Source organism: Nelumbo nucifera, chromosome 4 (genome assembly GCF_055504915.1).
Source record: "Nelumbo nucifera cultivar China Antique chromosome 4, China Antique-T2T, whole genome shotgun sequence".
NCBI lineage: Eukaryota > Viridiplantae > Streptophyta > Magnoliopsida > Proteales > Nelumbonaceae > Nelumbo > Nelumbo nucifera.
Window position 1 is genome coordinate 16,326,327 of NC_142652.1, and position 24,340 is coordinate 16,350,666.

Consider the following 24,340-nt stretch of genomic DNA (forward strand, 5'->3'; position numbering starts at 1 on the left):
TGCATTCAGTTTTTTATAATTTTTTGTATTTATGTATAAAAATAATTATGACATGTCACACTTACTTTTTTGTTTAATATGGTAATTATATGATATACATGTGCTTGAATGTTTTTTTTTTGGTAAAACTTACATAATTTTTCTTTTTTGTATATTTATATTTTAGTATTTTTTGTTATTTATTTATGACATTAAATGTTAACACGTTTGACCTAAAAGTTGAATTATTAACTTTTGCCAAATAGTAAAATAATTTCATTTTTTGTCGGTTCTAAATTATGTATTTCATTTTCATTATCAATAAAAATAATTCTTGTTTATTACACTTATTTTTTAATTTGATTAATACAAATATCATAAATGTGAATTTTTCTATATTTATTTCTATTTTAAAAAAAATTATTACATAACTATGACTTCATAGGTTGATCAATTTAATTTGGATGGTTGAATTGCTTAGCCACCACTTAGATAATTGAGTTTAGTTTTAAAATATATGGATTTAAATTGTTAAAAATATTAATATAGATCTAATTAGTAGCATTTATTAGCAAAAAATAACTTAAATATAAGATTTAATAAGAGAAATGAGAGTTAATACCTCAAGTGCAAGCCTTAATGCGAGGGGATTAAATGAGATGGAAATTAATAGTTGAAGTTACATTTTCAACCCTTACAATTAGAGATGAATTTAATAGATAAATATGAATATTTTAGTTGCCACTAAGGTTGACATAAAGCTGTAATAAAATAACTTTTATACCCTTTATCAAACAAGAAAATATAGGGTAATTTTAGTCCAAAAAACTTTCTCTGCATTTGCACTTTATATATAGTATAGATTTTAAACAAAAAAGGATTTTTAGTCATGTTTGAGAATTTATTTTTGGATTTTGAGGGGGAAAGTTGGTCAATGGGATTTTGGTTCCCATTGACCAAGAAGCCCATGTTCTTTTTTCAGATTTATGTGAGATCCATGGAAAATTTATTTTCCCTTACCATCTCTCGGGTAAGTAACTTTTCCATTAGGGAAATTGCCAATACTTGGATGTGATAGAGTTGCCTTTTTAATAATGCTTTTTATAATTAAAATGTTCATTGTCTTATTTACTTGGGAAATAAAAGAACATGGGTAGGGTAAATACATGGTTCAAAGTATCGATATGCCCTTGTGTATCGCCAGGGGCATATCGGGACTTAAAAACACACGTTCAATGTTTTTTTTTTAATTTTTTTTTTCAAAATATGATTTACAAAGACGTTTTTAATGTTTTTTTTTATTGAAATAAACCAAGGTCCCAAAACACCTGTAAATAGGTGTATCGAGACTAAAAGATACGATACCATACGCCCAATACAATACGGGGCGTATCATATCGATACTTTGGACCTTAATTAAATGCACCTACTTAGGTAAGTGTTTATTGAGAAATACTTATCTGGTAAATAATTTACCAAAAAGAGTGGCTGAATTTTGCTAAGTTTTTGAACTAGGCCTCTTCTCCCAACCACCAAGGCTATCAGCATGATGATTTTGCCTTAAATCTTTGACAATACAATAAGGGGGTGTTTGCCAATGTAAATGTTTTTGTTTTCTAAAACGGAAACAACTGCACGTATGCCATTGGTGAACTAAAATAATTGTCGCCCTTTCCAGCAAAAATAAATTGTATACAATTCCTCCACGTATGCCATTAATTTTTCATATTCTTTTTACGTATTTCCATATCCCTGCGAAGTATTAAAAGGCAAGACTATTGGATGTAGATCTTTGCGAGAGGACAGAGGAGTGATTAGGTCTCGTACCATTGGATGGACACTTGAAAAATCAGTGGGTAAAAAATCAGTGTAGGAAGCTTTCAGTTTTGCCGCTAACATATGAAGCGTTCAACTTGAAGGGAAAAACTTGATAACCAATCGTTCAAATCTTACTTTTGTTTTTAGCTGTCAATCAAGTATATACTGAAGTAACTAAACTGCCTCTTCCCCCGAAGTGCTGCAGTGAGGATCTCAAATGGGTTTTGAGCTCTGGGCTTGGGATGTGCACTGCTTTAATAAGAAGGCTCAAACTGGCCAAATGGGCATTAAATGGAAACAATTCACAGTTATTTATTGCAACATGGAAGGGATAAGTCCGAAAATTAGCAAAAGATGGGTCCCTGAAAAAGGTAATGAAGTGATTTTGGTGACTCAAAATCAGTTGCTCTTCCGTACATACTCGGTTCAAAGATAAGAAGGAATTTCCTGCTAATATGCTTTTCTTTCAACAATATCCAGGACCCGGGAAGATTAATTTGGGTTGTGATAAGCATCCGGAAGTGAAGCAATCAATTTGATGGTCCAAACTCCTGACTCCAAAACTACCTGATAGAATAATGTATCAGTTGAACTAGATAAATTAGTGATTTAAGTACCATGTCTCTCTGTACAATTAGTATACTGTGGAAATATCAATTAAGTTTCATGCATCCACAAGCTTTTCAATGCTATCCTCTGTGAAATAAGCTAGCATTTTCTTTGGTTTCTTTCAAGAAAATCTAATCTAGTCTAATACAAGTTAATGGAAACCCAGAGAACAAGGGCCGAAAAACAAAAATTATGCTGTGAAAAACTAACAAGTACCTCAACTGGAAATACATGAAATCCATCCAGTAAACTTGAGAGTGACACAACTGCATAAATTCAACACAGGCAGCAGAATATCCAGATTCCTTGATATATGTTTTCTTATTTGCTTGAATGCTTCAATTCTTTTCCGACTACCTGCAATCTAACCCATGGATCCTTCTAACATAGCAAGCCCCACATAAGCGGTGCAAAAAGAATTTACAATTACCGTTAGTGGGGAGGGTTATGTATATCATTAGTATCAATTATTTAGGCTGCTTTCTCTCCTGGTGCTGCTGATGAAATGCCTATGGATTTCTCTGTACCAAGGATGTTGTGCCGCTGGAAGATCTTTATCCTGTTTTCAGCCCACCATTTCTCTGCTTGTTTCTCACTGAAATGTTTCCGACTGCAGAAAAGTGAAGAGGAATTGAATAAGTACAGATTATTGACACAACATGCATTATCAGTGACTACAGAGGGGTTACTGATAAAAAAATGACTACATGGATGATTGAAACACCCTTCCAATTGGTTTAGTGAAAGGGCATTTATGTTTGTGCCTTCTATAAGGGCCACTATACCCAACAGAACCAAACGGACCGAACCAATAATGTTGGTTCTGGTTCTGTGGCTTTGTCCCAATTAATAATTGGGTTGGGACTGGTTCGTGCCATTCCAAACCAATTCAGACTCGAACTGTTTACATAGTTAATAATATATAAAGGCTTCTTGGTTTTCTTGTAATTTTTGTTATATTTTATGTCCAAAAGGGTAAATTTCATATGTAGTATCTAAGATAATTTTGATTAAAAACTGCTTATTCAATAAAAAAAAAAGATTACACACTTTTTTATCAACATATAAACAGTTACTATTTTACCATCATTTTTATTAACATTATATCATCAAAAATAAAGTTTTAAATTGCTATTATCATAGGTTATTATAGATCTCAAGTATAATTGGGTCAGATCCGATTGTCCCAATTAATAACTGGGACGGTTGGGTCTATCATATGGGACTGATTAATAATCAGTTTGGGATTGGTACACCCTGTCCCAAATCAGACCCGACCCATTGACAAGTTCTAACTAAAAGATGTACTGGTGATCAACAATATTACTACTATGATTGTCGTATGCATTTCTTACTATGTAATATCAATTTTCTTTTATAGGTATTTCTTGCTGTACAGTTGGGGGTTATTGCTTGGTATGAAGGGAAAAATCTTGGGCTGACAAGTGTGACAACATGGTTCAAATCTAAGAGCCACCACTTAATGCAAAAATTGCCAGGGGTTAGGTCTGTATCCAGTCTATCTCTTCCAAGACCTCTGATAGCTAAGATCATCACTGGGTAAGGTTCTTTTTTTCCCTCTTGCTTTATACCCTCCATAGTCCAGGGCATTGGAACTGAGGCATTTAAGCTTTTAGTTGGTTCACAGGCCTTAGTTCAAAAGAGATGCAGAAAATGCTCGGTATCAAACAAAAACAAAAATCTTCCCAGGAGAGAGCAGTTGAAAAGAGAGGTTGTGAAACCAGAAACAAGCTTCCTATAAGGTGCCTTCAAAATTCAAATAATGGTTGACTGAGATATGAATGCAGTAGATCCTTTATCCAAAGAATGAACATTCATGCATGCATATTTATGTATGTAGATAAACAACGTTAGTAAATAAAATTGGAAATACAATGGCAAAGACTGGGATATGCAAGGAAAACCTTCATAGAAATGCCAGACTTTCTGGGTATCAGGGAATTGCATCTTTATTATACAAGGACAATGTGATGGCATGCTTGATGGACTGATGGTTTATACTCTTTTATTTAATATAATATCATAGCACGGATGTAGTCTCAGTTTGATCATTTAGAACCCTAAGAAGAAGAGATGATGGTTTTAACCATCTCATCAAGAGTGAAAAACTTGACTGGCTAAAAATAAGTTACCAAAGCCATTGGTTAGATCTGTGCAATTGGTAATAATTTGTCTTGTACTCTATCTGAGAGCTTGTGCCATTTGGCCCATAAATGATACTTCTAAGGCACACATGGAGATTTTAGTAATGCTTCTTTTGGTAAGAGTGCAAATGCAAATATGTTTGGTTTATGAAAATGCAAACTTGGTTTGGTTTTGCATTGGTAAACTTTGTATTCTTACCAACTTTATTTGGTTGTGGTTGTATAAAGTACAAACATGAATTTCAAGACCGTGATCTACCTTTTCTACATTGACCAACATTGAGTGCAAAATTTTGTGGAAGCAAACATTGCTCCCATTTTGAATGCAAAAATGTCAAAAAAATTACTTTCATTTTCAACACAAAAATGCATTCTTACCAAATGCATACAAAACTAAACCAAAGTGCAAATTTACTTTGGTTCAGCACTTGTATTCTTACCAAGCACAGCCTAAAAACCAAATATTAGGGCATAAATGAACTAGGTCCAGGTGGATCTGGATTATACTGGATTTGGTTTTACTTTGCAGATGTTGCCTGCAATCAATTTCAACGAGCCCATAGTGAAGATTCCTTTTTTTTTGTGGAGAACCTGCATCTTATCTGACTTGTAAATCAAATATAGCTCGAATACCAATATGCACTATGAAATAATGTACACTAACAATGTCAAGTATCAAGTAAATACAGTCTAGCTCTATCTCAGATCATGATCAACCAAAATATGACATCCAATTTAAGGTTCTGATCCCAACCACATATTCAATAAGATAGAGCAGGGCTTAATCCTTTTATACATACATGAATCTCTATTTCAAGGTTTACTCTAGGAAGGATGTAGACTGGGCCAGAACCAAGGTACTGCTTCTCTATTTTGCCCTTTGCAAATAAGTTGGAATCTGGAAAATTCCTTTTGACCACCAACTAGGAACAAAGTAGATGGTATTGTTCTCATACCTGAAGCGTATGCGTTTGAGGTCATTGCCACCACCTGGCAAGGAGGAAAGAGTTATGTAGACTCCTGGTTCATCTTGTACAACCCAATCTGTTGGTTCAGTTTGTGCCTGGTTTCTATTGCATAAGTATGGATTCGCCTGGATGTCAGTGGAACCTTGTTCAAGAGAAGTAAGGCTGTTCAAGTGGTTCTCAGTAGAAACAAGGCTTAGAGCATTGGATGTTTGTCCAGCAACTGAACCTGATTCGCTGTTGATAGTAAATCCACCAGGCACCCTTTCAGCCATGTCTTTCAACTGGTAGAACATTGACCATATATTAGCACTAGAATGCCAAGTGATGCATGTAGTAGTAACACGTGGGAACTGTAGGAGACAAATGGGAAAACAACTGATTCATGGGATGATGATGATGAGTTCCCAGTCCTCTCATCATTTTCCATGTTGGAACAAAAATTTGGATCCCTTCATATTCTCTTTTGATTTTCAATATGGGTAGGTCCTGGGTACATTTTTATGCATAAAAAGAACATACTGTAGGGGTATCATGCAAAACACAGTATTGTTATTATCAAAACAAGAACTACTTAAGAACTTGGTTAATATAGGATATGTTTGTCAAGGAAAATTTGCTCCCAATAAGCTCAAGAGCACAATGTAAAAATAAAAACAAGTGAGTCTGAGCTAGATAACATTATGAGGTGTTACATATAGTGGCCCAGTTAAATGGCCATAAAATTGAATAAAGATGTCATATTATTCCCAACGAATATAGATAGAATATGGCTATCAACAATATGCAGGTATAATCTTCATTTCATGATATGCAATGTTCTTTCTCTCTTTTTTTTTTCTAATTTGGATTTGGATTCCATTTCTGCCCTAATGTATTTCAGGTTACGCTAGGAGCCTGAGTTCACCAGTTTTTGTCATTCTTGTTATTACTTTAAGTTCTGTTTTTATTACTTGAGTTTGGTCCCACTTCATAAGGGCAAAACTTGCATTTCAGTTGTACTTGAGAGGCTATATAAACATCAGCCACCTGGTGGAGAGATTACTTTTCTTTATTCCACCATTCTTTCAATTTCTCTTGCCCTCTCTATTTTGTCTTCTCTATAATATAACAGTAGTTATAATATGGAATCAGATTTTCTAGTGGCCTGTGATCATCCCTAGAAGTCATTTTTTTATAATAAAATAAAAATTTATTAAAAGAAAAAGACAAATACAAAGAAGGTGACCAGTAGTCACCCAAGAAAAAAAATTCTGACCCTCCAAACATTTCCAGGGCAAACAACCACCCAACAAAAGAAACACACCAGAAACCCAACACTCCAACAAAAAAAGCCTAAAAAACCACCCCAACCATACAAATACTACCCTTTCACAAGCCTAACATCCAACAAGGGGGGGGGGGGGGGAACTCTCCACTCCTTTGATAATTTCTTGAATTTCATCACTTTCTTATTTGGTCCAAGCCCTAAAAGACATATTTGTTTTTGATTCTTGAACCTTCTAATGCAAGATTAGCCTTCCCGACATCCAAGATATCCTTAAGCTTATCATTAATCCTTTCCAGTTCCATAACCACCACCACCATCATCATCTACACTAATTCTGTTTTGCCAATCCGTTCTATTTCAAGCCATATCCACTGTGAAAGCATTTGGACCAAATTCTTGTTTCTTTTTTTTGACTCATGAACTTTTTTAACTGCAAGATTAGCCTTCCTGACCTCCAAGATATCCCTAAACTCATCATTAATCCTTTCCAGTTCCAGAACCACCACCATGCCTTATCCCAACTATAGGGGGTCGGCTACATGATCAATCCGTTCTACTTAAATCCATATCCAGTGTGTTTAAATCATTTCTTACTACTTCTACCCACGTCCTTTTTGGTCTACCCCTTGCCCTTCTAGCCCCTTTAACTTGTGACAAATCACTTCTTCTAATTGGTGCTGTTGATGGTCTTCTATGCATGTGACCAAACCATCTTAGACTACTTTCTCATTTTATCACCTTCTGGGGCTACTCCTAGGTTCCTATGGATGACTGCATTCTCGATCCTATCCTTTCTAGTTTTATGCTCATCCATTTTAGCATTCACATTTCTGCCACACTCATTTTTTGGACATGTTACTTGACTGCTCAACACTCTGCTCCATACAACATAGCTGGCCTTACAGTTGTTTTATAGAATTTTCCTTTTAGTCTAAGTGGTATTTACCTATCACATAAAACTCCAGATGAACCCATCCGTTTTGCCCATCCTGCTCTAATTCTTTGGGTGACATCCTCCTTAATCTCTCTCTTGTTACGAATTATTGAACCAAGGTATCGGAAATGATCACATTGAGTTATCTCTTGGTCTCCAATCTCAAGTGTATCCCTATGCACTTCTACTAGTACTAAACTTACATGTCATATACTCTTGTTTTAGTCCTTATAAGCTCAATTATCTGATCAGCTACTAAAACTTCACTCTTTTCATTAATAACTCCTACAACCACATCTTCATTCCTTTCATTGATAGCTCCTGCACTTCTAAACTGTGTCTACTGTGACTGTCAACAGAATTTGAAAAGCTTTCTTCTGGATCAGCATCAGTCATCCTCAGATGCAATGGATATTTCTCTTCCGATTCTTTGAATTTCTTCCTAGCATAATCCTCTCCCCTAATGTTGTATTTTTTCCCTTGAATATTTGATCATTTATCTCATTCCCATAAACAGTTCTATCTTGTTATCCTTTATAAAAAAAGACCATTACCCAATGTTGGTCCCAACTATCTGGGGTCTTGGGAGGGGTAAACTGTGTATGATCCTAACATTTGGCATTTTTTCAGACAAAATGGACTCTCAGACTTGAACCATTTTCTCACACTTGTACAAGGTCGCCTCCTCTTCCTCTTGGTAAACATGTTGTTAGCTATTGTTGGGTATATGCTATAAAGTCCCTGCCCAACAGGACTATTGAGTGATCAAAGGCTTTGCTGGTAGCAAAAAGGTATACCTAAAAATATGGGATAAACTACTTTGTGACATTCTTTTCCATAGCAAAGGCTTTGCTGGTAGCAAAAAGGTATACCTAAAAATATGGGATAAACTACTTTGTGACATTCTTTTCCATAGCTAAGGTTGGGTTTGTTCAAGTCATTAACTCTCCCAACTAATTTCAATTGGGCATTGCTTTAACTCAATATTAAAAATGCTTTTCTACATAGAGACTTACAAGAAGAAGTGTTCATGGAACAATCTCATTGGATTTGTTGCTTGGATGGAGGATAAAGTATGTAGGTTACAAAGAGAAATATATCACCTAAAGCAATAGATAATGGCTTGGTTTGAGTGGTTTAGTTAATTTGTGGAGTTTGGTATGAAACAATGCTGGGTTGATCACTTAGTATTCAGCTATGGCAATGTGTATAGGAAGATTATATTGGTGGTTTATATTGATGATATTTACAGGGAGTGATACTCAAGTGATATATATATATATATATATATATATATTTGGAGAAAAGGTAATGCATTATAAGGATTATTACATTGTTATTGGCCTTATTACTATCAACATCACTATGGATGTAGTAGTGGTAGTAGTAGTAGTAGTTGTTGTTGTTGTTAAACAACATGAAAGTTTAGCATGTCTTAACCTCACCTGTATGGTTAAACATTTGATTACTTCCTTTGCAGCCTTGCATTTTTCAGCTTCATCCCTTGCTAGAGCAGTGGCTTCCTTTAGTTGCTTTGATGTACTTTCTAACTTAGCTTCCAGGACTTGGGATTTGTAGGTCAGATTTTCCACCTATAGAATCCAGGTAAAATCTTGCTTAGTGGTCTTGCAATCAGTTTAAAAAACTAATACACAATCAAGTAGTTATTTTATGGGTCTAGTGATATACAAGGTTTGATAACTAGATACCTGCACATGGCAAGAATACTAATGGCCATAGGGTAAGATATCGGTATAGGTAATGTGGAGAAACAGTCCGGTAAATTAGTGTGGTCCCTGCCATATTAGTTACTATTTTTCATTTGGTTGTTAGTAGTCTTTCTGGGCCTTTTTAGCTACTGTTATTGTTGCTGTTATTGTCTGTTAAGTAGTGGTTTGGTTGGCAGGGGCATAGATGTCATTGTAGTTATTTTTATGATAGAAACATATAAATAATAAATCTGGGTGGCAGAAATAGATTAGATCTGCTCTCTTTCTCTTCTCATTCTTCCTCTCTTCTCTTCTCTTCTCTTCTCTTCCTCTCTTCTTTCTTCTGGTTTTCTCTTTATTTTTTCTTGGTTTTCTTGCTGAAACTGCACCAGAATACTGGCTGACTCTGAACAGCACCAGCCTTCATGATAGCAGAGCAGGGTTTAGGGCCTGATAGGGTTCCCATGTAGGCTTGTTCCAGTTGAGGGAAAGCTGGTGGAGGAAATTACTAGTGGCAAAGTATGATACAGACAGGTGATTGGGTAATTGTATCAAACTTCTCCTCTTCAGGGTGTTCATTATGGAAGAAAACTATGGAAGTTTCCAGCTCAGAAGAGTGAAATGCTCAATCTAAGGGTCAGCTGCTCAATCACATTGCTTATCACTGCAATCTGTGGGCTTCCAGCTCAGAAGAGTTCAAAGGATTCAATGTTAATGACCTCAACAGGAATGTGTATTACTTTCTGCACTCCTCCCCCTCTATTCCATACACCCCCAGAGTCCCCTCAATAAGAAGGGAAGGAACTTGGACTCTAAGCTTTGATGGAAGTGTCTTGGGTAACCCTGGAGTTGCCGGCATAGGGGGAACCCTAAGAGATGAAAATGGGCTCATCTGCTGGGTATACAGTGGACTGATTGGAATAGCTGACTCTACAAAGGCAGAAGTGTTAGCAGCTCTTACAGGGATTCGCCTAGTCGGCAAACAGGGTATTCAGAACTTCTCCATCGAAGGTGACTCAGCAAACACTATAAAAAGGTTAGGACAACAGGAAGCTGGATTGTGGAGACTTAGTCACTTCTTAACAGAGGCAAGAGATCTATTGGCTCTTACAAATGTTTCTCTGTACTGGATTCAAGGGAGCTAAACGCCCTTGCAGATGGATTAGCAAAATTAGGTGCCACTCTGGAGTCCTTGTATTGTGACAAAACTCCTCCTGTGTAATTCTCAGGGGTCTGACCCCTGTCATGTATTTGTACACCTTCTTGTGTACCCTTCTCTCCTTTTAATGAAATCAATTAACTTCTTTCAAAAAAAAAAAAGAAAAAAAACTATGGAAGTTTCTCCACTTCTAAAGAGAGGATTATCTCTAAGGCTTGGATCTGGTCACAGACTGAGATTCTGGAAGGACATTTAGTGCAATAGCAGGCCTTTAGCCGAGTTATTTCCCCAGTTATACCAGCTTGCAGAGAATCAGGAGGCAATGGTGGCTGACTGCTATGAAGTGAGGGACAACAGCATTTCCTGGAGCCCTTATTTCAGAAGACAGTTCCAAGATTGGGAAATTGACCAAGTGGTTGAGCTGTTTCAGTTTCTGTCCAATCAGTTGGAAGAAGACACTTGGATTTGGAACTGGACTGCAGATGGGCTTTTTTCAGTTAAATCCATTTCCGGAAACTTAACAACTGGAGATAGAGCTGATGTTCCTGCTGACAAAATCTGGAATCCGACACCCCCCTCTAAAGTAAATGCTTTGGTTTGGGCTGTAGTTTTGGATAGAAGTCTATCTATAAGGAACCTGATTAGAAGAGGTATACAGATCCAAGATCTGCTGTCTGTGCAGTATGGCCAAGGAGAAGAGGAGAACAACCATATGTTCCTTCATTGCCCTGTTTTTGCAGAAATTTGGGGGCATTTTCTCTCCTCCTTGGGGATTATCTTGGGTTATGCCAAATCCTGTGATGGATCTGCTATGGTGCTGGGAGCTCCAGGGCCTGCAAAAAGTGTGTGGATGCCTGTTCCTGCAGCAGTGATTAGTACCATCTGGGCGGAAAGAAATAGAAGAATTTTCCGAAACAGTTCCAAGGATGTAGATTGTCTAATTTCTTTTGGCAAGTTAGTTTCTTGGACAGCAGCTGCTAAAGGTCTTCAGACCAGGGTGCTTGGAGCCCAGATGGGGTCTAGAAGTCTGTTTGAGCTGTAATTTAGTTTAGGGTCTTGGACCCGGTCTGTTGCTCCTTCAGTGGGCCCCCTCTGTAATCTCTTGTTCTGTTCTAATAAATTTACCTTACCTTTTTTCAAAAGAAAAAAAAATGTAGGTTTGTTCCAGCTGGATACATGAGGATATACTAGGGCTGGATATTTCAGCCTGTTTTTCCTGATTCTTGGAGGTTTGTTGGAGAAATTCTTTCTGCCCAAGATCTGCAATTTTGGAGATCACCAATAACCAGGAAGAATCAGAGTTCTTTGGATCAGATTAAGGTTTAGGGGCTAAACCTTTGTAGAGAAGATGGGCCGAATGGCCCATAGGCTGTTTTCTTATTTTGTTTCTTTATGTTCTTTGCTGTAATGGGCCTCAACTTGGGCCTTTTCTCTTATGTTATGTACTTTTTAATTATTTGCCCAACTAAGGGCCTCTCTGTAAATTACTGAAATTAAGTTAATGAAATAGGATTAGGGGTGTAAGAGGAGATTATGTTAAAAAATCTCTCTCTGAACCCTTATTGCCGCCACCTTCTTCTTCCTCTTCTCTCTTCTTGAATCCTGATTTCTGCTATTCTCAATCACTTTTCTGCATCTTTTTGAACACTCCGTTCATTTCAGAAGGTTGTTTTTCTTCTTGGTACCAGAGCGGGCTGTTCTTTTTCTCTTTTCTCCTCTTTCTTCCCATACACAGTGTGTATGGAGAACTGAATTGGATGAATAGTCAAAGAAATATTTTTCAGCCTAGTTGTTAGTGGTTTTTGGAGAGGAGGCTATCTTTGTCGTCCCCTTGACAGTATCAAGTGTGTTGCCCAAAACCCTAATTAACTGGAGAAATCTGCTTGTAGGCCCCACAGGGAGTTTGACCTTGGCGCTCAGTGACTGAAAGACTTCTTGTTCTTCATCTTGAAGATCGATTCAAGTTGCTCGGTGTTCTGTGAAGTCTACAAGGTGCAACTGAGTTTTTTCTGTTTCTCCTGGGTTTCGGGTGTGATGCAGTTAATAGGTACGGCTGCATAGAGGTTGATTCACAACACAATATTTTTTGTCTTCATTGATTGTTATTTGAAGTTATTAGAAGTTATTTTTGAAGTGTTTTAGAAGATGGACCCTTCGGAAGTTGAAAACAAGCATGTTGCTGAATCCAGACAGGTTCCAGGAGCCTTTGTTGACTCTTTACTGGCTGTGACCATAGTCAAGTTAGATGGAACTAATTATTTGGCATGGTCACAATCAGTAAAAATTCATATCTGTAGTAGAGGCAAATGGGGTTATATCTCCGGGAGCAAGAAGGCTTCCTCGAAAGATGATCCATCCTATGAAAAATGGATGCAAGAAAATTATATTGTAATAGGATCTAACCCAATGCAACCTCAAATTAGTCAACACTATTTGTGGATGAATTCAGCAAAGGAAATATGGGACAGTGTTGCTAAAACCTATTCCCAGAAATTAAATGTAGCCAGAGCATACAAGCTGAGGGGTGATGTGAAAAATTTAAGGCAAAGGGAGAAACCTTTGGCTGTTTATTTCTCAATACTGAAATCTCTTTGGCAAGAAATTGACTTGATGGAAACTGTAGCCTGAGAAAGCACTAATGATGCTGAAACCTACAAGGAACTAGTTGAGAGAAACATGGTGTTTGAGTTTTTGACGGGACTGAATCCCGAGTATGACATCACAAAGCAGAACATCTTATCCAAGGATAGTGTTTCGTTGTCTCAAGCCTATGCCTTGGTAAGCAGTGAAGAAAGCAAGAGACTAGTCCAGGTTCAAGGGGCTAGTCTAAATGATCACTTTGCTAACATGGGGGTGAAACCTAAGGGAATTATAAGAAACCCAGTTGGCTCAGGGAAGAAAGAAGTTATTTGTGAGTACTATAAGAAACCAAAACACACAAAAGACAAGTGTTGGAAACTGCATCCGGAGTTTCTTCCCCTTCGTTTTGAAGGCAAGAAGTGCCAATATTGCTGCTGGTCCAGATAGTGACAGATGCCTAACTGAAGAGAGGACTGCTAGTGAACAATTAGCAGTTATAAAGGCAGAGTATGAGAAGTTTGGAAGGATGATCAGTCACCTAGAGGGTGCGGCCTCTTCTTCCAATCCTCTAGGAAATTCAACCTCTTCTGCATTTGCTCATTCAGGTATACGGGCTTCTGCCAACCATGCAACTATCTCAGGTAATCGTAGGATCCCTTGGATTATTGATTCTGGTGCTTCCTGGCCGTGATAAAATCACCCTAGCCAATGGCTCTCTTGCTCCTATCTCTAGCAAGGGAACCATCAAAGCTACGGACTCTTTGGTACTTCCTTCTGCTCTTCATGTACCCAAACTAAATACAAATTTGTTATCTGTAAGCAGCTTAACTAATTCTTTGAACTCCTGTATAATCTTTTTTCCTTCCTACTGTGTTTTTCAGGATCTGAAGTCTCAAAAAGTGATTAGGAGTGGCCATGAGGCGAATGGAATATATATGCTGGACACTCTTGGACTGGGCCAAGGATAACCTGGGAAAGCTGCCTTTGGATCTACATCTTCAGAGTTTGTCAGTCGTGTCATGTTATGTCATTTTCATTTGGGTCATCTTTCTTTTACTTCATTGAGTCATTTATTCCCAGAACTATTTAAGGGAATTAGTTTGTCAAGTCTTCATTGTGAGTCTTGTGAGTTGTCAAAACATTGTAGAAGTAGTTACCCTTTGAGTAATAAAAGATCTTCTTCTCTATTCCATATTGTGCACTCTGATGTGTGAGGGCCTTACCACTTACCCTCTATTGGTGGCTACAAATATTTTATCTTGTTCATTGATGATTTTTCACGATATACTTGGATATTTTTGATGAAGTCCCGTGATGAAGTTCCCAGACTTGTGAGGTAGTTCCATGAATTTGTTCTAACCCAATTTGATACCAGAATCAAAATTTTCAGATCTAACAATGCAAAAGAATATTTTGAGAAAACCCTAAGGGGTTACAGGAACTCACAGTGGCACAGGAAAGAAGGAGCTGGTGTGTGAATATTGTAAGAAGCCGAAACACACAAAGGACAAGTGCTGGAAATTGCATCCCAATCTTGTTCCTATCAGATTCCAGAAGAAGAATGATAGTAGAAAGACAGGAAGTGCACATGCAGCCACAAGCACAGATACAGAGGTTGAGTCTACCAGTGCACAGTTGGCAGCCATGAAAGCTGAATATGAGAAGTTTGGAAAGATGATCAGCCAGCTTGAAGGTGTAACTTCATCATCCAACCCTTCTGGAAGTCCAGCCACTACCGCATTTGCTCACTCAGGTATAAGGGCTTCTGCTAACCATGCATCCACCTCAGGTAATCTCAAAACCCCATGGATCATAGACTCAGGTGCTTCTGATCACATGACCAACCTTTCCACTTTGTTTGTTTCATATGATTTACTTCCTGGTCGTGACAAAATCACCTTAGCTGATGGTTCTCTTGCCCTTATTTCTGGCAAGGGAACTGTCAAGGCTACAGACTCCTTACTCTTATCTTCTACTCTTCATGTACCTAAATTAAATACCAACTTATTATCTGTAAGTAGCTTGACCAAGTCATTGAATTGTTGTGTAACCTTTTTCCCTTCTCACTATGTGTTTCAGGACCTGAAGTCTCAGAAGGTGATTGGGAGTGGCCATGAAGCGAATGGAATATACTTGCTCGACACCCCTGGCCAATGCTTTGATCATCCCAAGAATGTTGCTTTTGGTTCTACTTTTCCAGAGTCTGTCAGTCAAATTATGTTGTCATTGTCGGTTGGGTCATTTACCTTTTTCTGCTTTAAGTCATTTGTTTCCCAAACTGTTTAAGGGAGTCGGTGTGTCCAGTCTCAATTGTGAGTCCTGTCAGTTGTCAAAGCATTGTAGAAAAAATTATCCTTTGAGCAATAAAAGATCCTCTTTTCCTTTTCATATTGTGCACTCTGATGTGTGGGGGCCTTACCACTTATCCTCTATGGGGGGTTATAGATATTTTATCCTGTTTATTGATGACTTTTCTAGATTCACTTGGATATACTTAATGAAATCCCGGGATGAAGTCCCAAGACTTGTGAGGCAATTTCATGAGCTTGTTTTAACTCAATTTGATACCAGAGTTAAGGTTTTCAGATCTGACAATGCAAAAGAGTATTTTGAGAAGAGTTTATCCTTGTATCTCTTTGACATGGGGGTTATTCATCAAAGCTCCTGTGTTAGAACCCCTGAACAAAATGGAGTTGCTAAGAGGAAAAATAGACATATTGTTGAAGTTGCAAGGAGCCTTTTGTTTGCCTCACATGTTCCCACAAGATTTTGGGGTGATGCTGTACTTACTGCTACCTATCTCATAAACCATATGCCATCCAGGGTTTTAGGGTTTAAATCCCCCTTCTGTCTTCTTCATCCAGACAAGGATCTCTTCCCAATTCCTCTTCGTGTGTTTGGCTGTACCTGCTATGTTCACATTCCAAGTGTGCAGAGACATAAGTTTGAACCGAAAGCCCACAAATGTATCTTCCTTGGTTACTCCCCCACACAAAAGGGTTATTGTTGTTTTGATCCAAAGACTGGCACCCGACATGTTTCTATGGATGTTACCTTTGATGAACTTTCTTCTTTTTATGGTTCCTCTCAGGAAGGACATTGTCCACAGGGGGAGAGTCTGTCACAAGTTTTTGCTCTTCCTCTTCCTGTCCCAGTTGAGCCTCTTGACAAACCTGTATCCTCACCAAATGAATCAAAGGAGGATCAATCACTTCATACCTCTTGTCCTAGTGCCCCTATTTCTTTACCTCCTCGTCCTATCCATAATCCCAAAGTGTATCAAAGGCAGAGATCCAGGAATGAGCAAGTAGTTTCCCTTACAACAGATGAGGCTCATACATTTCCAATCATAGATGAGATAACAGGTACTGCTTCAGCTCCTTTGGAATCGTCCTTCCCAGACCTTGATGTCCCCATTGCTATTAGGAAAGGGAAGCGGAAGTGTACTGCACACTGCATTTCCAAACACCTTTCTTATGACCCGCTTTCTCCTTCATACTTTGCCTACCTCTCTTCTGTTGCTTCTAACCCCATTCCTAGGTCTGTCTCAGAAGCTCTTGGGATTCTAGAATGGAGAGATGCCATGAAGACTGAAATGGATGCTCTACATGCAAATGGTACTTGGAGGTGGTGGATTTTCCTGAAGGGAAGGGTCCAGTTGGGTGCAAGTGGGTCTTTACCATTAAATACAGGGCTGATGGAACTATTGAGAGGTACAAGGCCAGACTTGTTGCAAAAGGCTACACACAGACATATGGGATTGACTACCTGGAGACTTTTGCCCCTGTTGCCAAGATGACATCTGTGAGGGTTCTTTTATCTCTGGCAGTTCACTTTGATTTTCCTCTCTATCAGTTAGATGTAAATAATGCATTTCTGAATGGTGACTTACATGAGGAGGTCTACATGTGTCTTCCTCCAGGAATGTATGGGAAAGATATGCAAGGAAAGGTATGTAAATTGAAGAAATCACTTTATGGTCTCAAACAATCTCCTAGAGCCTGGTTTGAGAGATTTAGAGCTGCACTTGTTAAATTCGGCTATGTTCAGACACAGTCAGATCATACTCTGTTTGTAAAGAAAAGTGGATCTCTAGCAGTGTATCTCATTGTGTATGTTGATGACATTATAGTGACTGGTGATGATGCCTCAGGCATTCTGGCTCTTAAGTCTTTCTTCCGTACAGAATTTGAGATTAAGGATCTGGGGGAGTTGAGATACTTCCTTGGCATAGAAGTTGCCAGATCCAAGGATGGGATTCTTATTTCCCAAAGGAAATATGTCCTTGATTTGTTGTCTGAAACTGGAAAACTGGGTGCAAGACCAGCTGCAACTCCCATTGATATGAGTCACAAACTTTCAGCTTCGGATGGAACTTTGTTGGAAGACAAAGGGGTCTTTCAGAGACTTCTTGGGAAGCTTCTGTATCTGTGCATGACTAGGCCAGATATTGCGTATGCTGTCAGTTGCATTAGCCAGTTCATGCATGCTCCTAGAGATACTCATATGGTAGCAGTAGAACAGATTTTGTGCTATCTGAAAGGCTCTCCAGGAAAAGGAATTCTATTTACCAAGCATGGTCATCTGAAACTTGAAGCCTATACTGATGCTGATTGGGCTAGAAATATTGATGATAGAAGATCTACTTCAGGGTATTGCAGTTTGGTGGCTGGTAATGTTGTCTCTTGGAGGAGTAAGAAACAATCTGTTGTGGCCCGATCCTCCGCAGAAGCAGAGTATAGAGCCATGGCACATGGAGTCTCGGAATTGTTGTGGCTAAGGTCCTTAATGGAAGAACTTGGGATTGATCATGACAAACCCATGATGTTGTACTGTGATAATCAGGCTGCCATCAACATTGCTCACAACCCGGTACAACATGATCGAACCAAACATATTGAGGTTGATCGACACTTTATTTGAGAAAGAGTCTCCTCCGGTGAAGTGTGTCTTCCATTCATTAATTCTAAAGGACAATTGGCAGATTTTCTCACCAAGGGCATTTCCAAGGCAAGGCTTCAACATGACACTGACAAGCTGGGCATGATAAACATCTATGCTCAGCTTGAGGGGGAGTGTAGAGGAGATGGGCCGAATGGCCCATAGACTGTCATTTCATGTTATGTTATGTTTCTCTTTGTTATGGGCCTTATTCTGGGCCCATACTCTGTAATGTTCTGTTTTTTGTATTTTTCTGCCCACTCAAGGGCCTCTCTGTAATTTATCAAAGATTAACACCTTAATAAAATGTTTAGAGTGTTAGAGTGAGGTTAAAGTTCGAAACTCTCACTCTCTAACACTCATTGCCGCCAGCTCTCTCTCTTTTCTTCCTCTCTTGTTTGTTTAGTTTCTGTTTTGCATCTAATCTCAAACAGTTCCATACATCAAGTGAACTATTTTCAACTGAGACAGTTGGGAAGGAACCAAAATCCTTTGGAGAAGGATCTATGGGGTCTGGGAGTATGTAAGATAACACCTTTCAGATTACTACCATTAAATTTGATGGCACAAATTACTTGGAATGGGCCCAATCGGCTATGATGGCTATTGGAGGAAGGGAGAAGCTTGGATATGTAATTGGAGACATTAAGCAACCAGCAAAGGAAGACCCAACTTATGCTAAATGGGTTCAGGAAAACTATCTAGTGATGACTTGGCTGTGCAACTCTATGCAGCCACACATCAGTAGAAATTACTTATGGGTGACGACTGCTAAGGAAACCTACTCACAGCCCCTGAATGTTACTAGGGCATATGATCTGAAAAGTGAAGTGAATAACTTTAAATAGGGGGAGAAACCTGTATTGGTTTACTTCTCTACCTCGAAATCTCTCTAGCATGAGATTGATCATTTGGAGACCATTGAATGGGAAAGCCAAAAGGATGCAGCAACATATAGGAAGTTGGTTGAAAGAAACAGGGTGTTTGAATTTCTTGCTGGACTGAATTCAGATGGAGGTAATCTGGTTGGAGATCTACATCAAGAGTTTGCACTCTTGTTGGAGGTAATCTGGTTTCATGGAAGAGTAATGCTCAGTTTGGGAGTACAAATACAAATTTGTAGAGTGTAAAACCTTGTATTTTGTATTATTTTGTATGTATTTGCACTGTACATATTTGTATTTGTACTACAACCAAACTGAGCTTAAGAAACAGTCAGTTGTAGCAAGGTCAAGTGCAAAAGCTGAATACAGAGCTATGGTACATGGCGTTTCAAAGCTCCTCTGGGTCTAGTCCATGTTAGGAGATATTGGAATAAAGGCAAAAGAACCTATGATGATTTACTATGATAATCAAACTGCAATTAGCATATCCCATAACCCAAGTTTGCATGATAGGATGAAGTGTGCCTACCATATGTTGCATCTGACTTACAGCTAGTTGATGTTCTCACAAAAGGTGTTGCAAGAAACAAGCTTGAGCATGATCCATGCAAGTTTGGAATGTGTGACATCTATTCCAACTTGATGGAGAACTGTTGAGATTGGGCTGATAACACTTATTTCTTGTTCATAATGTTTAGTTAGAGTTATTGGCCCACAGCCCATTAGTTTATGTTTTGTTAAGGGTGTTTTTTATGTGCTTTTAGTCGTAGCCGACTTACTAACGGTATACTTGTCATTGTATTCCTTTTTTTAGATGAGTATATAAGCTAATGAAAGGGGTGGCCAGATCTGATTTTGGCTTTTCTCACATTCTTTTCTATTTCTCTCTTCTTCTCTTCTCTGCAGATTTTTCTTTTCTCTTACTTTTCTTTCATAGGTTACAAATCAGATTGGAGTTTTGCAGTTTCTACTATGGGATTCATCAATGGACAGGTTAAGGAACTGAAGATGGAAGACCCTACCTATGGGAGTTGGACTGAGAAAAATGCCTTAGTTATGTCATAGCTGCTGTCTTCTATGACTTCAATGATTGCTAGGATAGTTCAGCACTATCCTACAACCCATCAAATTTGGGAGAGGCTATCTAATACTTATGGACAATGAAAGAATAATGGAAGGGTTTATAGGTTGACACAAGACATTGCAGTTTTGAATCAAGGAAATTTATCAGTTGCTACTTACTTTGCTACCCTCAAAAGGCTCTGGGAAGAACTTGATCATCATCTCATCATTGATTGAAAAAATTCTGAAGATAGGAAATGTATCAAAAACAAATTGAAGGAAGGGTGTTTAAATTTCTTGTCAGATTAGACTTCATATGATGGAGACAAGAAAAAATTGAAGTGTTCTCACTATGGTGGGAGAAACACACTGAGGATACATGTTGGATTCTGCACCCCCATCTAAAACCAGCAGCTCTACAGAAGGATAGGAAGCCAAGTGAAGGGCCGAGAGTCCTTGGGCATGTAGCAAGCTCAAATATGGTGGATGGAATGCATAAAATTGGAACCACTAGTGTTTCATCTGATACGGGACAAACCACTACTACTTCAAATAGCTTCCCCAAGTTCATAGATAAATAGGTAGACAACCTCAATCAAGCTATGGCTCAGTTGAAAAAATCCTCTATTGCTTCCTCCTATTTTGCCAAGACAGATATTGCCTCTGCACTTGGTGCTATTCAGTCTTGTTCCCTAAACTCATGGGTCATTGACTCATGAACTTCTGAACACGTGTCCAACAATTATTCTTTATTTTCATTTATCATCTAGTTTTTGAACAAAACAAAGTAAGGGTTGCCGATGTCTCTCTATTGTTCATGGGAAAGGGGATATCCAACTTGGAAAAGCTCTTTCTCTCAACTCTACCTTGCATGTTCCTAATTTTGCTGCCAACTTTCTTTTGGTTTCTAGAATAACAAAAACTTTGGATTGTATTGTCACCTATTCCACTCATTGTGTTTTCCAGGACCAGTTGGCAAAACAAATGATTGGGAGTGGTCGTGAGTTTGGAGGTTTCTACTATCTCAATGAAGAAATAAGTTCAGCTCTCGAGGCATTGTCTACTAATATTAGTGAATGCAAGGAGTCTAGTACTTTGTTCTATCCTTGACATGCCAGATTGAGGTCCTTCATTGTAATTTGTGTCAAATGTCTAAACATTGTAAAACAAACTATTCAAGTTCTAGTAATGTAGTCAATGCTCCTTTTGATTTAATTCATTCAGATGTCTGGGGTCCTTCACTCATTACTTCCATGGATGGATGAGAGGGGGAGAAAAAAATTTGTCTCAAAATGGGTAGTGGAGGGAGTTACTTTAAACCAACATAGTCAGATTGTCATGGATTTTGTGCATTTCTTTAAATCAATATTTAGGAGTCCCTTGGCTGAAAGGAATGTGGATTGATGGTTTGGATTGGGCAAACTTTTCGGAGGCTTCCAAAAGTTGGTTGAAAAGAGAGTTTGATTTGGAAGAAATCAAGGAAGCAGTGTTCTCAATGGTTAGATCCGAAGCACATGGTCCGGTGGTTTTACGATGGCTTTCTATCAGGGTTGTTGGGATTTGCTGAAAGTTTCTTAGTGAATTCTTTGAGAGAGGAGTGATTAACCCGGGGCTCAATTCTACCTTTATAGCTTTAATCCCAAAAAATCTGAAGCCTTTCATCCAAAATATTTTAGGCTGATTAGTTTGATCAAATTTTTGTGTAAAATAATTGCTAAGGTGCTTTCAAGAAGGATCAAAGTTGTTCTCCCTTCCTTAATTTCTCCTTGCCAAGGGGCTTTTGTTGAAGCCTTGAAGGCAAGCAAATTGTTTACCAAATCTTGATTGCCAATGAAGCTAATGAAGATTTGAAGAGATCTGGGAGAAAAGGTTTGGTGTGTAAATTGGACTTGGAAAAGACTTATGACTTGGTAGATTGGGTTTTTATGTTGGAGGTTCTAGAAAACTTTGGATTTGGTGATAGATGGTGTAAATGGATACCAAGATGTGTCAGGACTTTTCATTATTTTGGTTAATGGAACTATGGTGGATCATTTCTAGGTATTTAGGGGATTAAGACAAGGGGACTCCCTTCCTCCTTATTCACATTAATAGCAGATGTGCTTAGAAGATTGATTTCTTGGGCTGATTCTAGAAACTTGTTGAAGGGTTGGATGGTAGGTAGAGAGGAGGTTCCAATTACCCACTTGCAATTTGTTGATGATACCATTGTTTTTTGTGATGGTGGTAATCCTAGATGGGTGCAGAATTTGAGGATGGTTGTACTTATCCTTGAAAAGATGTCAAACCTGAAAATTAATTGGAATAAAAGTTTTGTGGGCATCAATATGGAGAGAGAAATTGCAGAAAGGGCCAAAACTTTGGGGTGTAAGGTTGCTCAATGGTTGATGAACTATTGGGTTTGCCTTTGGGGGATAATCCAAGAGGCAACCATTTCTCACCCTAATCAGTTCCACACTAGCAATTTTGTTGGTGTATCCAAGAGGCAACAATTTCTGGTATTCGGTAATTGAGAGGTTTACTAAAAAATTGGCCACATGGAAAAGAAGTATTTGTCCTTGGGGGGTAGAATCACCCTAATCAAATCCACACTAGCAAATTTGTCGGTGTACTTTCTTTCAGTTTTCAGGATTCCAGTGGGGGTTATTAAGAGGTTAGGAAAAATGATGAAGGATATTTTGTGGGATCCAAGGGAGGAGGAGAGGGACCATAGAGTCAGATGGGATGTAGTAAGAAGCAAAAGGTTTGGAGGGTTAGGTTTGGGGAGTATTCAGGAAAGGAATGTGGCTTTGCTAGCTAAATGGCTTTGGAGGTTGTCAGTTGATAGGGATAAGTTGTGGGTAAAGGTAATTCTAAGTATCCATGGGCTTGCAGCTGATGGTTGGGATGCTAGAGTTTCGGCAAGGGCTATAAGAGCTCTTCTCCCTGGAAGTCTATCCATGCAATCCTTCCTCTCTTCTTGCCACATATCAGGTATAATCTTTGTTTTGGTAATCTTGTAGAGTTTTTGGAACATGTTTGGTTGGGCACCTCACTATTAAAAGAACAATTCCCTTCCCTTTATGCAATTTCCAATTGGAAGAATGAATTGCTTCTTTTGTGGCTCCTTCCAATTCTAACTCAGAGCTTGATTGGAGTTTGAGGTTTAGAAGAGGTTTGTGTGATTGCGAATTGGACGACACTTTTTCTTTGATCCAAAGTCTTGAAGGGGTGTTTTAAAACCCTTTAAGATGTGGTTGTTGAAATTGGATTCTTTTCCCGTTGGGTTCATTCACGTGTGCCTCTTTCTTTGTGTCCTTAACCCAACCAAGTGACAGTTTGGGCATATCTTTTCTAGTAAAAGAGGTATGGAGTAAGACAATTAAACTTAGGATTAGAGGCTTTTGCTAGTAAGCGTTTCTGGAAAGAATTAATACTTATTTGCTTTAAAAGAAAAGACCTAATTGGTTACTTATCCCCTCACTAGTATCCCATCTGTAAGGCTAATAGTGAATCTTCCCATCACTTATTGATCGCTTGCCCTCTGCATCATCAATTTGGGAATGTTTTTTCTCCCTGTTTGGGTGTAGGTGGAACTCTCTGCCAAATGTAAAAGCTTTTTTAGTCCAACCTTTGTTAGCTAGAGGACGAAGAGGGGAAAACTTTTGTGGAGATACATGAGAGCAGAAGTCTGTTGGACTATTTGGGAAGAGAGGAAGCTGAGAACAATTGCAGAAGAAAAAAAGAAAGGAGTAGGAATGCCCTTATTGAAGCCATCGCCATTAGAGTGTTACATTGGGTGAAAACCCTAAGATTATTTGAGGATGTTTCAACTGTTGATTTGATGAGAAGTTGGAAGTGGCTGATTTTGCTCCTTTGAAGGTTGCTACAAGGCTTGGTCCCCTCCTTTCAGTGGTTTCATTAAGCCGAACTTTGGTCGTAGTGGTGAAGGAAATCCGGGTCCTTCAGAAGAGTGCATGAATGAACAAGTTGTAATTAGTCACACCATATTCTAGGAGAGAGGAGAAAGGAAGAAGGCAATGGACAGAGTGAGGGAACAATTGAATGGGTTAGTGGCAGCACCCACTTCACCCTAATATATTAACAAGATAAATAATTGCAGAGTGGACCTTGGAAGAAAGAAAAATTACAAGAAACCCCCTATGCCTAAAACATTCACAAAAACACCCCTTACAGCACTCCCTCTTAAATTGGGTTGTAGAAATCATGCGTATCCAACTTGATACATAACTCTTCATGGCACATGCATTCAATCCTTTTTTAAG

At 38.4% G+C, this 24,340-nt stretch overlaps 1 protein-coding gene across 11 annotated transcripts in view; it reads right to left on the minus strand.

Annotated features, from left to right (window-relative positions):
* Positions 1-2,050: 2,050 nt before the first annotated feature.
* The window catches only part of LOC104586793 (PH, RCC1 and FYVE domains-containing protein 1-like), a 113,678-nt gene continuing 91,388 nt past the window's right edge, over positions 2,051-24,340 (minus strand). For 6 of the 11 annotated variants that reach the window (XM_088904099.1, XM_088904101.1, XM_088904104.1 and 3 more), the window contains 4 exons: positions 9,186-9,332; positions 5,528-5,820; positions 5,012-5,107; positions 2,495-3,016 (listed from right to left, as the gene is read on the minus strand). In XM_088904099.1, coding sequence (XP_088760225.1) covers positions 2,878-3,016; positions 5,012-5,107; positions 5,528-5,820; positions 9,186-9,332 — 675 coding nt within the window. In that variant the 3' untranslated portion in view covers positions 2,495-2,877. Of the gene's footprint in view, positions 2,365-2,494; positions 3,017-5,011; positions 5,108-5,527; positions 5,821-9,185; positions 9,333-24,340 lie in introns of those variants that run through there. The other 5 variants (XM_088904107.1, XM_088904106.1, XR_016085794.1 and 2 more) reach the window with 4 other exon arrangements.